This window comes from Diabrotica virgifera, chromosome 7 (assembly GCF_917563875.1).
Source record: "Diabrotica virgifera virgifera chromosome 7, PGI_DIABVI_V3a".
NCBI lineage: Eukaryota > Metazoa > Arthropoda > Insecta > Coleoptera > Chrysomelidae > Diabrotica > Diabrotica virgifera.
The window spans coordinates 106,066,271-106,081,587 of NC_065449.1; the positions used below are offsets into that span (position 1 = coordinate 106,066,271).

At 33.9% G+C, this 15,317-nt stretch overlaps 1 protein-coding gene across 4 annotated transcripts in view; it reads right to left on the minus strand.

Moving 5' to 3' along the window:
- LOC114336377 (equilibrative nucleoside transporter 3) overlaps window positions 1-15,317 on the minus strand; it is a 180,433-nt gene that overhangs the window by 63,979 nt on the left and 101,137 nt on the right. For all 4 annotated transcript variants that reach the window (XM_028286734.1, XM_028286733.2, XM_028286735.2 and 1 more), the window contains 3 exons: window positions 12,194-12,446; window positions 7,743-7,793; window positions 6,288-6,719 (listed from right to left, as the gene is read on the minus strand). In XM_028286734.1, the coding sequence (XP_028142535.1) occupies window positions 6,288-6,719; window positions 7,743-7,793; window positions 12,194-12,446 (736 nt within the window). The remainder of the gene's footprint in view (window positions 1-6,287; window positions 6,720-7,742; window positions 7,794-12,193; window positions 12,447-15,317) is intronic.

The window sequence follows — 15,317 nt, forward strand, 5'->3', positions numbered from 1 at the left end:
GGTTTTGGAAGTAGAAAACTCGAAACCAGTGTTCAAAGGAAAAGTATCTAATTTATTTATAAAAATTGTAAATTTCTCGTCATGGTTCTAATATCTTTTCCTTTTACAAAAATTATTAAGTCATCCTCATATAACCTTGCTTTTAAATGCTTTTCTATGTTTTTTGAATGTCGTTGATTGCTACTAGAAAAAGTGTGGGACTGATGACAGATCCTTGAGGGACTCCGTCATCTCAGTGATGGATTTGTGAATAGGAATTTGAAACTTTAACTTGGAAGGACCTGTTGTTTAAAAATTTTTTTATAAACCATAGGCAGTTTCCTCGTATGTTCCATTCGTGTAATCTACGTAGTATATTGTTTTTCTATGCAGTATTAAAAGCATTTTATAAGTAAAAAAAGTTTCCATACATTTTCTGTTAGTTGCAAATGATTCAACTACATCGCTTTCTAGTTCCAGAATGTTGTCAATAGCTGAATGATTGTGTCTAAATTCATTTTGCTCACTACGTAGCAAGTTATCCTTTTCTAATATCCATATCAATCTATATTTAAAAAATGAATAACCATTTTCAGTTTCGTTGCAAAACGAAAAAACACAGCCGAACCATATTCTAGTCCAATCAGAGAGTGCTGCAAGCACCCCTACCGGTTTCGAAACTTATTAGTCTCTCATCAGAAGGCACATATGCTGCTCTCCCTGATCCAACCAAAACAAACCCCAGCATGCAGTCCCGAATTGCAACGAACGAAATGGCATAGATGCCCTAGCGGCAACTGCTTGCAAAAAGACTAAGTTCTCACTCTAATGGCATATAAAACAACATAATGCTATTCTACATCCCACCAGAATGAAAACAATGGGAACCTTCTCTGGTTACACCTCCGAGGCTTCTACAATTTGCAAGCCATACGGATGCTGAGACTAAGGAAGATGAGGGAATTCTACAATTTACAATTCACGTCCAATCTGCTCAGCGCGGTAAAGTTCCAACGAGAATGGTTCCCTTCATACTCCACACAGAGTAAATGTAAATAAAAAATGAATAACCATTTTCAGTTTCGTTGCAAAACGAAAAAACACAGCCGAACCATATTCTAATCCAATCACAGAGTTCTGCAAGCACCCCTACCGGTTTCGAAACTTATTAGTCTCTCATCAGGAGGCACATATGCTGCTCTCCCCGATCCAACCAAAACAGACCCCAGCGTGCAGTCCCGGATTGCAACGAACGAAATGGCATAGATGCCCTAGCGGCAACTGCTAGCAAAAAGACTAAGTTTTCACTCTAATGGCATATAAAACAACATAATGCTATTCTACATCCCACCAGAATGAAAACAATGGGAACCTTCTCTGGTTACACCTCCGAAGCTTCTACAATTTGTAAGCCATACGGATGCTGAGACTAAGGAAGATGAGGGAATTCTACAATTTACAATTCACGTCCCATCTGCTCAGCGCGGTAAAGTTCCAACGAGGATGGTTCCCTTCATACTCCACACAGAGTAAATGTAAATAAAAAATGATGAGACTCCTGATGAGAGACTAATAAGTTTCGAAACCGGTAGGGGTGCTTGCAGCACTCTCTGATTGGACTAGAATATGGTTCGGCTGTGTTTTTTCGTTTTGCAACGAAACTGAAAATGGTTATTCATTTTTTATTTACATTTACTCTGTGTGGAGTATGAAGGGAACCATTCTCGTTGGAACTTTACCGCGCTGAGCAGATGGGACGTGAATTGTAAATTGTAGACTTCCCTCATCTTCCTTAGTCTCAGCATCCGTATGGCTTGCAAATTGTAGAAGCCTCGGAGGTGTAACCAGAGAAGGTTCCCATTATTTTCATTCTGGTGGGATGTAGAATAGCATTATGTTGTTTTATATGCCATTAGAGTGAAAACTTAGTCTTTTTGCTAGCAGTTGCCGCTAGGGCATCTATGCCATTTCATTCGTTGCAATCCGGGACTGCACGCTGGGGTCTGTTTTGGTTGGATCGGGGAGAGCAGCATATGTGCCTCCTGATGAGAGACTAATAAGTTTCGAAACCGGTAGGGGTGCTTGCAGAACTCTGTGATTGGACTAGAATATGGTTCGGCTGTGTTTTTTCGTTTTGCAACGAAACTGAAAATGGTTATTCATTTTTTATTTACAGTTACTCTGTGTGGAGTATGAAGGGAACCATTCTCGTTGGAACTTTACCGCGCTGAGCAGATGGGACGTGAATTGTAAATTGTAGAATTCCCTCATCTTCCTTAGTCTCAGCATCCGTATGGCTTGCAAATTGTAGAAGCCTCGGAGGTGTAACCCGAGAAGGTTCCCATTGTTTTCATTCTGGTGGGATGTAGAATAGCATTATGTTGTTTTATATGCCATTAGAGTGAAAACTTGGTCTTTTTCAATCTATATTTAACTATTTTTTCCATAAGTTTGGTCATAGAGCAGGTAATGGATATTGGTCTATACGATTTCAATTCAGAGCGGGGTTTCTTGTCTTTTTGGAGGGGGAAAATATAGGCTTTAGACCAGATTGAATGAAAAAACCGCTTTTCCCATATGGAGTTGAATATATTAATTTAGTAAGTGAATTTTTCCTGCCTCTGGAAGGTTTTTTTTAGAAATATAGGTAAAATATCGTCAGGTCCAGAACTTGAGTCTTTAAGACTGGAAAGTGCCGTATTCAACTCTGAAAGGGTCAGTTTATTATTTATAGTTAGGTCGGAAGCAGAATTACTAAATTTAAGATATGTGTCACATGTATCTCTTCAGACAAGAGAATGCGCGTTGTAATTCTGATCACTAGAGAGATTTTGGTAGTATTCTGCCAAAAGGTTTGCAATGTCTTCATCGGTTGATATTATTTGATCTTGATGTTTTAGATATTTAATGGCGTTTTCCTGTGTAGAGCCACAAATTTTTCTAATTTTTTGCCAAACTTCCTTGGAACTTGTTGTATTATTGATTGTTGCCATAAATTGTTGCCATGAGTTTCTTTTTGCTTGAGTCATAGTAAGTTGCGCCTGTGCTTTTAACTTTTTAAAGTTAACCTTATTTTGAATTGTTTTATGTTTTTTATTTATTTAAGGCATATTTACTATCTCTCATAGCTTGGTACTGGTCACCATGGTACTGGTATCTTCTTGGTTACTTGTTTTATTTTGCCGATGAATAGTTCAGCACTTTTTAAAACTAATTTGTTTTGTAATTTATGGTTTCATTGATATCGTTTGTTATTTGAATATTACTTATATTATTGTCAGTATATTGGGAGAAAGCATTCCAATCTGACTTATTCGTTCTCCATTTTGGAGTAAATTGCTGCGGTTTCTGTATACGGTTTAAGTTTTTAATAAGTAGTATTGAAAAATGGTCACTTCCATATGTGTATGACAAAACTTCCCAGTCTAGGTTAACAGCTAAATGTGGATCAGATAAAGAGAGATCAATAGCCGATGATTCTCCTGTCGATAAATTAAATCTTGTGGGACTACCATCAGTCAAATAATTTAAATTGAAGTCAGTTATGATGTTTTGTATCATTGTGCCCCTTGAAGTTGTATCCTTAGAGCCCCAGATTGTGTTGTGCCCATTAAGATCTCCGAGAATAATTCGTGGTGTTGGTATTTGGTCTACAATTTCTTGAAGTTCTTCATAGTTAATATGTTTATTTGGGGGTAAATAAATATTACATATATACATTTTCCTACCAGGTTCTGTAATCTCAGCTGCTATTGCTTCCAGATTAGTTGTAAGTGGAAAAAGTTTATGATCTATGGATTTGTGTACTAAAATTGCAACTCTCCCACTTGCGCGAGCTGTGTTAGTTCGGTCTTTACGAAAGCATGTAAAATGTTTTGGCGAATATGGATTAGAAGATAAAGACTAGTTTCCTGTAGACATATAATTTCGGGAAAGTGTTCTGACTGAATGACATTGAGCATTGGTAAGCGATGGAAAAGTCCATCAATATTCCACTGTAAAATAGAGTTGAATGGTTGAATATTATGTTTCAGTTGAGAAGAGTTCACTCTCAGTAGTAGCGTCTTAACCGATAAAACGTAGCAGTTGGGTTTTTACCCTTGTAAAACGATGTTTTGTAGCTATGTCTGGAATATATTGATAAGAGATGGTAAGCAAATTTATGATGCGAAGGAAATCAGATGTGAATTCCTTAACAATTTCGATAGGAGATTGGCTGCTTTAAATATTGTCAATAAGCAACATTAATTGGTCATTGCTTAAAATGGACGGTGTTGATTGTTTACATAGAAATGATTCAAGCGATTCAGGGATAGGTAACGAGCGTTTAGGTTTTTTATTCTTTTTAGATTTGGTTTTGTGAGGCTGAGCAGGAAGAAGAAATGTTTGATTATCAACAATATTTTCGACAAGTGGAGATAATGTTTCCTCTATGGTTCGCTTGGTGAAGGGACAGGGTGGTGATTCTTTCGTGATCGCTAGTGAAGTCTGTGAAATTATCTCTATATTTTCGACTGTAGCAGAAGATTCCAGTGGAGTATTTTCGATAGTTTTGAAATCTTGGGTTGCTTCAGAAACGGGCTGTATAATTTCCACTGATGTAGAGTTTAAGGTGTTTGGTGTGGATACTTGTGGAAATATTTCGATATTTTTATTTTCGTCATCATTAAACGTTTGGTCAACTTGATTACCAATATTGGAAGAAGAGTCAGAAGTTTGAAAAGTAGCGGGGCTAAGGATCCTGAAGGCTGAGAAGAAGAAGTTTTGTTACTTGAACAGTTACTAGCAATGTGACCTATTTGTTTACAGATATAGCATGTCAAACTATCCTGCGAAATGAATATTCTATAACTAGTATTATCATATTTTACAACAATTGAATCTGGGATCGTTGTGTTATGCAGACTAATAAACATTTGCCTTCTAAAACTTAATATATGGCTATATTCTGGAAGGGAAGCACTGATCTTTAAGAAAGTGATTGGAGAAACTAAGTTTAGGGAGCGATGTTTTAAATATTCAATGATTACTTCGTGTGGGATACTTGGACAAACATTTGATAGCACTATTCTTTCTTCCGGCGTGATGAGCCTTCTGGCCTCTGGCCCTGACTATTTCTCCATGTACCTCTATAGAACCAAAGTTTGTCATAAAATCCTCAACAGCTTGCTTGCTATTTAAATACATACATATCCGATTATTAGATAGGCGAGACGTGAATAAGATGTTTTTGGATTTATTAAATTACCTAACGGAATGAGGTAATCTTGAAGTGGTGTATTATTAATAGCGCTGAAAAGTATTGCTTGTTCCTTTCCTGGGAAGAAATTTTGCTGTGCGGCTGCATAAGAATAAGATTTATTCGCTGGGACATTCTGTATAGTAACATCTGATGACATGTTGATATAGTTATTTTCCTAACAAGTGCAGAAAGTCATATTTTTCCGCACGCGACTGCAGTTTGCCGAACGATACGAAGAGGGAGTTCGGCACGCAGTTGAGTGCGGAAAAGAGACTTTCTGCAAGAGTTAGAAACAATATTTTTTACATTTAGAAACAATAATTAATATGAAAATACATACACAAATTTTCAAAACCAAACAAAAACAAATTGTCAAAACCAAACTTTCAATATAATTAGTTAGCATGACGACGATCTTGGTTTCCATGACGATGATTCAAAACGACTGTTATTGTCTACCGATTTGACTTTCGAATATTATGTCAAAATAATTTTATTTCATCGAATTGTCGCGTTAATTTCATTAAAACAGGAAAACAATAAGATACATTTGAAATAAAATAGTAAATAATATCTAAATATTAGTTTATTGCATGTATTATAATTATTTTAAGGCCATATTAAAATATCTAAAGGCGTGCGAAAAAGTAAAACGCGTGCGGAAAAGTAAAACTTTCTAAACTAAAACGCGTGCGCGAAAGTAGACATTTTTGCACGCTCGTAGAAAAAATTATTTTACGGTACTACCAAAACTAATTACTTTCCATTTCCCGCAAAAAAACTGGTAAATTGTTTATAATCCATAAACCCATTTACAATAATTGCTGTAGTAGACAGGAATTTAAAAACTAACGAAACTGTTTTAACTAAGCAAAGATACGATTATGTAATATAATATGTGGTATAAAACTTACAGTTTAAAGTTAGTTTGATCACTTTAACTATAATTAAAAACTAGTAGTATCAACAGCCGAGACACTATGTGTCTACAGCTCATTTACTTTTTCACGAATAAAATCTCGTCTTTTATTATTTATTACTTCGAACTGAAAAGTTAAATACTCACTAGTCCACACCGAACCGTCTCCATCATTTTCAGATACCACCAAGGTGCCAATAGGCGAAGTACACGTTGCCACGAATATGACTGCGATGAGGATCAGCACAGATGGCCATACTAGGATAAATACATCTTTAGTTTCGGACCAGTGCAGAGTTTCTCCTTTGCCTTCTTGTACGTTCTCGACATCGTAATATTGAAAAAATTTTGATTTTCTACAAATTATTAAAATCACATATGTTAAAAGTACGGTTAATGTACCCACAGTAAAGTAAAGTAGTCCAGATTCTACGCTCGTGTCCGTTACTGCTAGGGAAAGAATTTGAAGTAGCGTGCTAATGAAATTTCCATTTTGTCCAAGAAGAAAAAGAAACATGAATCTGTGATGAAGTCTTGCTACTATCACCATTGATGACATACCAAGTATTGATGCAAAAGCTGAAAATCGGTATAGAGTTTGAGTAAGTTTGCATAATAAAAAAATTTAGTGCATATTCAAGATTTACTGCCATATACCCAAAAATAGACTTACAAAACATTTGGAAAATGTAAAGCTTATTTTCATTTCCAGAGAAAAAAATAAAAATAGAATAATGAATGTATTATACATTGAGTTACATTTAATTGAATTAAAACATACTTCTGTTGACAATAGAATAAGAATTGTTTTAATCATTCTCGAAATTATTTGTAAAGGCACTCTACTACGAAAATAATGCTAAAAAGACCATAGATGAATACACGTAGAAAAATCGATGGCAAGAGATTATGGGATAGAGCTATAAGTAGGTACATATATATGACGGAGATGCAAAACAGAGATACATGAATGTTCGGAAGAAATGATACATGAAGGTTGGAAATTGAAATGCAAGGTGATTGTAATATTTCAAATGAATTATTCTGTGGTAAGAAGAAGAGTGAAACAAAACAAGTACCTATACTTTGAAGGAAAATAATCTGAGAATTACAGAATAATTATTATTGTTCAACCTACGTAGAAAGGTTGACAATATGGTAGGATTTGAACGAAAAACCTATACTTTCGCTAGAGCAGCGGTATCGAAAGTGCGAGTTTCCATGATAGTTGCCTAACTTCTTAGAGGGGAAGGCATATGAAGAAGAACATTGAATGTTTTCTTTCTGATATTACGTCATTCTTCTTCTTCATGTGCCATCTCTTCTAAGGAGGTCGACAATCACCATGGCAATTCACACTTTCGATACCGCTGCTCTAAAGAGATCAGCAGAAGTGCAGTTAAACCAAGCCCTCAAATTGTTTAACTAGGAGATGCGTTTTCTTCCACGGCTCCTTTTACCCTATATTTTTCCTTTTATTATTAATTGTAACAAGTTATAGTGCTCGCCCCTCATGACATGTCCCAGATATTGCAGTTTGCTAACTTTAATTGTAATTGTCTTATTTTATTCAAATTTATACAAAAAAAGAATCAAACTTACCACTTTTGATAACTAGTAGAATCATTGTAATGACGAAGAATTCTGTTTGCCCTATAAAATAAATTAATATATCTAGTCTATATACAGCAACGGTTCCATGATATCTCGTAATGCGACAGATCGTAACCACACAAATAGTAACGGACAATCCGTAACGCCATCAATTTGTAACAGCGACACTTCCTAACATCAACAATTCGTGAATATACCTATTCGTAACAATATAATTCGTAATCATTTTTACATTTACATTTTCAACAAATTTAGCACTGAATGTATACAATGAATATATTTTGTATACCTTTTGTAAACTAAAGGTACTTTTTAAGACTACATTATTTTTAAAAATATTTCACACATATTTTTACATATATTTCTGGGAACATGACAACTAAAGAATATTTGTTTAAATCTTTTTAATCCTGAATTACGAGATGTCATGTCCCTACAGAAACAAAATAACGTCAGAGCAACAAAAAGGCAACAGAAATATTTCCTGTTTCTTAGCACACCTATTATTAAAGCATTTTGCGTACATTAATATTAAGAGGCTACATAAACACGTCATCAAAACGGAAAACACCTTCCAAGATTGCAGTTTTAATTTGGAATATTTTGTTGAGTATCTGGCACACATATTCGTAATATAGTAAAGAATGACGGTACAGAGCCCAATTTGAGAAATTTGTTAGTGTGGAAATTACTATATCTAAAAGGAAGTCGAGTTATGTTAGTTACACCATTTATAACTCGAGAACGACTGAACAGATTTTTATGAAATTTTACACGTATATTCGAGCGGACGGGGAATAGGATAATATGGAGTTTCATACCCGTACGTTATTATAAGGGGATATTTTTTAATTTTTGGAAAAACCGTTTTTTACTAATTTTATGAGATGTAGAACCAAAAGATACATACAATCCTAAACTTTCAATTTTCTATCTCTGACCGTTATTTTTTAATAACCATTTAAATATTTTACATCTATATAAAAGAAAGTCGGGTTATGTTAGTTACACCATTTATAACTCGAGAACGACTGAATTGATTTTTCTGAAATTTTACACGTATATTCGAGCGAACTGGGAATAGGATAGTATGGAGTTTCATACTCGTACGTCATAAGGAGGCTTGCCCCCCACCCTCATATATTTTTTTAATTTTTGGAAAAACTATTTTTTACTAATTTTATGAGATGTAGAACAAAAAGATACATACAATCCTAAATTTTCAATTTCTATCTCAGACCGTTATTTTTTAATAGCCATTTAAATATTTTACATCTATTTACAGGGTGTCCAGAAACTCTACCGACAAACGAAGACAGGAGATTCTTCAGATAATTTTAAGACAATTTAGCTCAATTCGCCTAGTCCGAAAATGCTTCCTAAAGGAGCTAGAGCTCTTTGAAGATGGCTTCTTGTAATTAGTTTTTCTTAAATACCTCCAGAACGCTTCAATTTAGAAAAACGAAAATCGGTACATATTTTTATCTTCCATAGGTAAATCGATTCCATCTATTGCCAATTTCTAGTACCGATCATAGGCGCCCGTTTTGGGTAGGGCAACGGTTATTTTATCACAAAACTTTTTTGTCTTTAACTTTTAAGCATTTTTGACACTGGAATGTTAAATTGTGAGGTATTCTAGTACTAAAAGATACTCTTGGTTTAAGTCCGTAAGACACATGGTTTTCTAGAAAAATCGAATTGAAAATTTTTCGTTTTTTGAATTTGAATAAAAATTGAACAAAATTTTCAAAAAAAAAAACGGTGTATTTTATCAACTTAAAGCAATAGTAACTTTTAGTACTAGAATATCTCATAACTTAATAATCTAGAGTCAAAAATGCTTAAAAATGAAAGACAAAAATGTTATGCAATAAAATAACCGTTGACCTACCCAAAACGTACGCATAAGACCCGTACTAGAAATTCGCAGTTAATGAAATCGATTCATCTCTGAAATATAAATAAACGTACCAGTTTTCAGATTTCTAAATAGTTTTTTTTGAAATTTTTTTTGGAAATTAAAAAAAAAAGAAAAATTTTCAAATCGATTTTTTTAGAAAACGGTGTATCCTATCGACCTAAAACAAGAGTACATTTTAGTTGTAAAATATGTCACAATTTAATAATCCATAGTCAAAAATGCTTAAAAATTAAAAATAAACCAAGTTATGCGATAAAATAGTTGTTTCCCTACCCAAAACAGACGCCTATGACCGGTACTAGAAATTTGCAATGCATGGAGTCGATTTATCTGTGGAAGATAAATATGTGTACCAATTTTTGTTTTTCTCAATAGAAGCATTCTGGAGTTATTTAAGAAAAACTACTTACAAGACGCCATCTTCGAAGAGCTCTATTGGGTTAAAATATCTTAAAATCATCTGAGGAATCTCCTGTCTTCGTTGGTCGGTAGAGTTTCTGGACACCCTGTATAAAATTCTCCGGTCGCAGTGTTTGTTACCATATTCCTCCGAAACGACTTGACCGATTTTTATGAAATTTGGCAGGTATATACGACCGGACTGGGAGTAGGTTGTTATCTATATTTCATACCCGTACGTCATAAGGGGGTTGCCCATGACGCCGTAACTCTCACAATAATGACGTGAAAAATACGAAATTAAGTAGGTAAACTCCTTGCTAATTCCGAGCAGAACCATACTAAAATTTTTTCTCTAGCCCAATCGGTGTCCGAAATACAATCTCTCAAGCCGTAGAAATATTCTGAGAACACAAGAAGAACGAGCGACAAATTTCATGGAAAGAAGTGGAACAGTTTAGCTTTGGGACTCAAATTGGGCAAAATATGAATTTTTTAATTTTGCGAAATTTTCAAAAAATATCTCTAAACCGAACTTTTCTGACGAATCGTAAGCAGAAGAAAAATTCTGAGCACACGAAAAGAACAAGCAATTAATTTTAATTAATTTTGTTTAATTTTATTTAATATTATTTAATTTAAATATTTTGTTTATTTTCGTTTATTTTATTTGATTTTTAATTACATTTTTTTTATTTTATTTGATTTGATTTAGTAAATTTTATTTATTTTGATTAGATTCTATTTACTTTTATTTAATTTTATTATTTTTTTAAAATTTATTTATTATTTTCATTTAATTTTTTAGCTTTATTTAATTGTATTTAAATTAATATGGTTTTATTTGTTTGTATTTAATTTTATTCAGTTTTATTTATTTAGTTTTATTCAATTTGATTTAATTTTAATTTAATTTAACTTTGTTTAATAAACACCTATAGAGTTGGAACCACCCCGAACCCAGTAATAAATAAAGGATTGTTTTGAATGTATATAAAATAAAGCTGTTATATTCATTATAAGATTAAAAAATTTAAGATTGTAACTGTTGCAATACAAAAGTTATTTTGTTACTTCTAAATAAACTTTATTACTTCAAACATCATGTATAATTCATTAAAAATAATAATAAAACCTCATTCACATCGAGCATTTTTTGTTTATTAATTACGAATTCCTTTTGTTTATTTTAAGTTTATTGTATACACAAGTTTGTTTTTATCTATTGAGGCAGTACGAAGTCTACCGGGTCAGCTAGTAGTTAAATAAAATATTACAAAAACGAGCCTGTACCGCCATAAAGAAGAAAAAAAAATACACTTTCTTCAAATGAACTTTTTTATCCCATGCCTAGATTTTGCGTCACATTGGAACTACTAAAATTGATTATCTATAAGAGGAAATTGAAAATATTATAACTAATAACTGATTAGGAAACATAGAGAAATAGTCACTACCATTTTGACAAACCTGCGTCGGTTTTTTAAGTGTAATGGTACGATTCTCTTATCTGATCTGTTATCTGTATCGATATATTTATATTCAGTGCAGTAGTGTATTAGTTTCTAAGATATTGGAATTCGTTAGTGTTGATCCATAAAGTAGTGTTTGTTTATAGTTAATTAATTATATTTTTGCGTAATAGAACTAAGTTGTCGGACTATTTGAAAAAATAGATTATTATTAATTGTGAGTATTGTAGGTAAGTATATTTTACGTAAAGATATTTCGAATTCTATTGAGAGTATAGGAGGATTTTTTATTCTAAAAATATCATCAATAGTTTAAAATCTAAATTTTAAATTTAAATAAAAAAAAAACAAAATATAAAATATTAATAAAATTTTCACCTATTTTGGTTTATTTTTATAATTATTTATTTACTTATAATAAAATCGTCTTCTATTACTTCCATTTAGCAAGCCTATGAGTACATTGTCACAATATTGAGCCGTTATATGTTAGTTAGTGTCAAATATGTGTCAAATACTGCCGACGCACTGTTGCCAAAGCTTAGCAGAACTTTCGAAAAAGGGTGTGCTACTATATTCCGAATTAATATTGATAACGCGCTGATGTTCGCTCTTAATATAGATAAAAATGATAGTTAACTTACATGTGTCAGAATCTATTTGCGTAAATATTGTGAACACTACGAAAACTCCGAACAAAGCTGCTGTTGAGTGGACTAGTCGAAACATGGCTGGTATTTTGTGGCCATAAAACGTTAACAATGTAGTAAACAGTACAGATGGTATTGTACTGACTGTCAAAGAGACTGATTGATAATATGATTGCAGAGTGGTTCTATCAACTCCAACTGTTACATCACCACTTATTGTTGTGTTTCGAAATTTATACATCCAGTACTAAAAATTTATATATAAAAATGTAGATATGCTACATACTAAGTATTCGGTGCTACTATAGTATGCGGTATACCCCGAGGTATATCCGTCTACCTGTGCATATCTGTTATAGTGTACAGAATAAGCCAATTTAGAGGATTATTCCCAACTAAAAAAAATTAGTTGATATGACAAAGTATTAATTTGTAAAATTAAAATAATAATGCTTCTCATTTATGCGTTTTAATTCACTTTGTAAATTTTTTTTGCCGATGCTGTATACCAGTGCGGCTAACAACACTATAATCTTTTATGAGAAGAGTTTGCACACAATAATGACAATTTTTACAAAGTGAATAAAAAGAAAAATTCTTACTCAAATAAATACTTTGTCCTATTAATTTACAATTTTAGTTGGGAATACGCCACAGAATTGGCTTATGCTGACTAAAATAGTAAATTGATATGACAAAGTACTAATTTGTAAAATTAAAATAATAATTCAATGTAATATAATAAGTTATACACCCCATCCCTCGGTAGGCCGCAAGCTATAGCAGAAGAGCGATGGTACACCGCATACTATAAAGACACTAAGTATTCTTTATTATTCTTAATATTAAAACTGTTTTTCTGTGTGGCCGTTATTAATAGAATTTAATAACTTTACAAAATAATTTATATTAGTTTGGTTACATCACCAAAGATGTCATTGTCAAAATTGAAATAAATTATATGCGTTATTTATTGTGAAAAATGAAAGGTCATTACCATTACCATTTTAAAACCTGGTAAGCCAAAATATGATAAACACAAAAACTACAGGCGAATAATAGATATATTATCAGCAACGTATAAGCTATTAATTATAACGATCCATCTTCAATGAAATCTCCCATAACTCTCAGCACAAATATCCTTGATAGTCGGAAAGATAGAAGCGAAATTTGTGCATGATAAGTAATATGGAAAAACTATACGGGGATATGTTGAATTAGTTGTGTACATGACTTTCCCCAGCGGCCGGAAACCAGAGTGGGCGACGATGGTAGTTATTAGGGGTCAAAGTCGCGGTTTTTATTATTTTTTTTTTGTGACGCTCATGATCGAGATAGTGCACCAAAATTTGGGAATCAGTAGGTCATGACGTAACTAAGTAAAATCTCTAGGGGCGGAAAGCTGTGTGGGCGACAAAGGGGTGGGGTAGGGGTGAATATAAAAAATATAAATGGTTTTTTGCGACGTTCGTGATTGAGATAGTGCACCAAAATTTGGGAATAAGTAGATCATGACATAACTAAATAAAATCGCCAGAGCCGGACACCAGAGTGGGTGAGGAGGGTAGTTATAAGGGATCAAAGTCGCGGTTTTTATTATCCAATATTATTCAAGCAGCGTTCCGCCCCTGGATATTTTAATTAGTTACGTCATGACCTACTTACTCCAAAATTTTGGTGCACTATCTCCATCATGAGCTTCACAAAAAAAATAAAAAAAACAGCGACTTTGACCCCTTATAACTACCGTCGTCCCCCACTCTGGTTTCCGGCTCTGGGGATTTTAATTAGTTATGTCATGGTCTACTTATTCCCAAATTTTGGTGCACTATCTCAATCACGAACGTCGCAAAAACCCCTTATATTTTTTATATTCACCTCTGCCTCACCCCTTTGTCGGCCACGCAGCGTTCCACCCCTGGAGATTTTACTTAGTTACGTCATGACCTACTGATTCCCAAATTTTGGTGCACTATCTCGATTATGAGCGTCACAAAAAAAATAATAAAAACCGCGACTTTGACCCCTAATAACTACCATCGTCGCCCACTCTGGTTTCCGGCCGCTGGGGAAAGTCATGTACACAACTAATTCAACAGATCCCCGTATAGTTTTTCCATATTACTTATCACGCACAAAATCCGCTCACAGCTCTACGACTATGAAGCAATACGTCAAATTATCGACAGTGTGCTGAGTGACCTAACGATCCAAAAAGTAATGGGAAACATGATTAGCGTATCTAGAAAACTGGAGAGTGGATTGCCTCAGGGATCGTGACATATTGGTACCCATTATAGTGAAAGATTGCCTATTGGGTTCTTACAACAAAGAATAAATCATTTGAAGAAATTGAGGAAACCTTTACGACGGATTTAGAATCAGAGACAAAGCCGTAAATGACGAGTCCAACCAAACGCCACCCAAACAGAGATTTCTAGTTTCCAGCTAAATAACCAGCTGCAACTCACGTACAATTCGAAAACACCCTACTCCATAGAATGTTATACTTCAAAGAGCATCTGACAAACAAATCTGAAAACTGAAATCTAGAAACTACATCACCCAGAAGCTATGCAGCATAACCTGGGCTACACCAGCATCAAGCTTGCGAATATCTTCCCTTGGTCCACATTTCTTGTCAGCGGAATCCAGTCCTGGGCCACATTGCACCACCCGAATTACGAGGCATACACTCTGTAAAGCTGTAAATAGCCAGTAAATAGTAAATAAATGGAATGGTAGGGGAGCCCAAGCGGGGATTTTTGCAGTTACTCGAGCGCGTCAGATTATCATATGGGGAGAAACGTGGTACCCTGCAGATGTACCTCTGCCATATATTGACGCTTAACACAGGGGAGTTCGTTTAGGGGGGCCCGAAAAAAAAATCAATCCTTAAAAATACTCGAAATTGTCAGATTAAGATAAGGTAAGTTAAGTACATGCAAAACAGTATATATTTAAAAAATCTGACGATTTGAGCAGGGCGTAAGGGAATTGGTGAGTCACAAAGTTTCACAAGAAAAAGGCGAATATTTCGCGAAATAAACGTCAGATCGAAAAACTAAAAACTACACGTTCAATATTTTTCAAAAATCTATCGATAGATACCAAA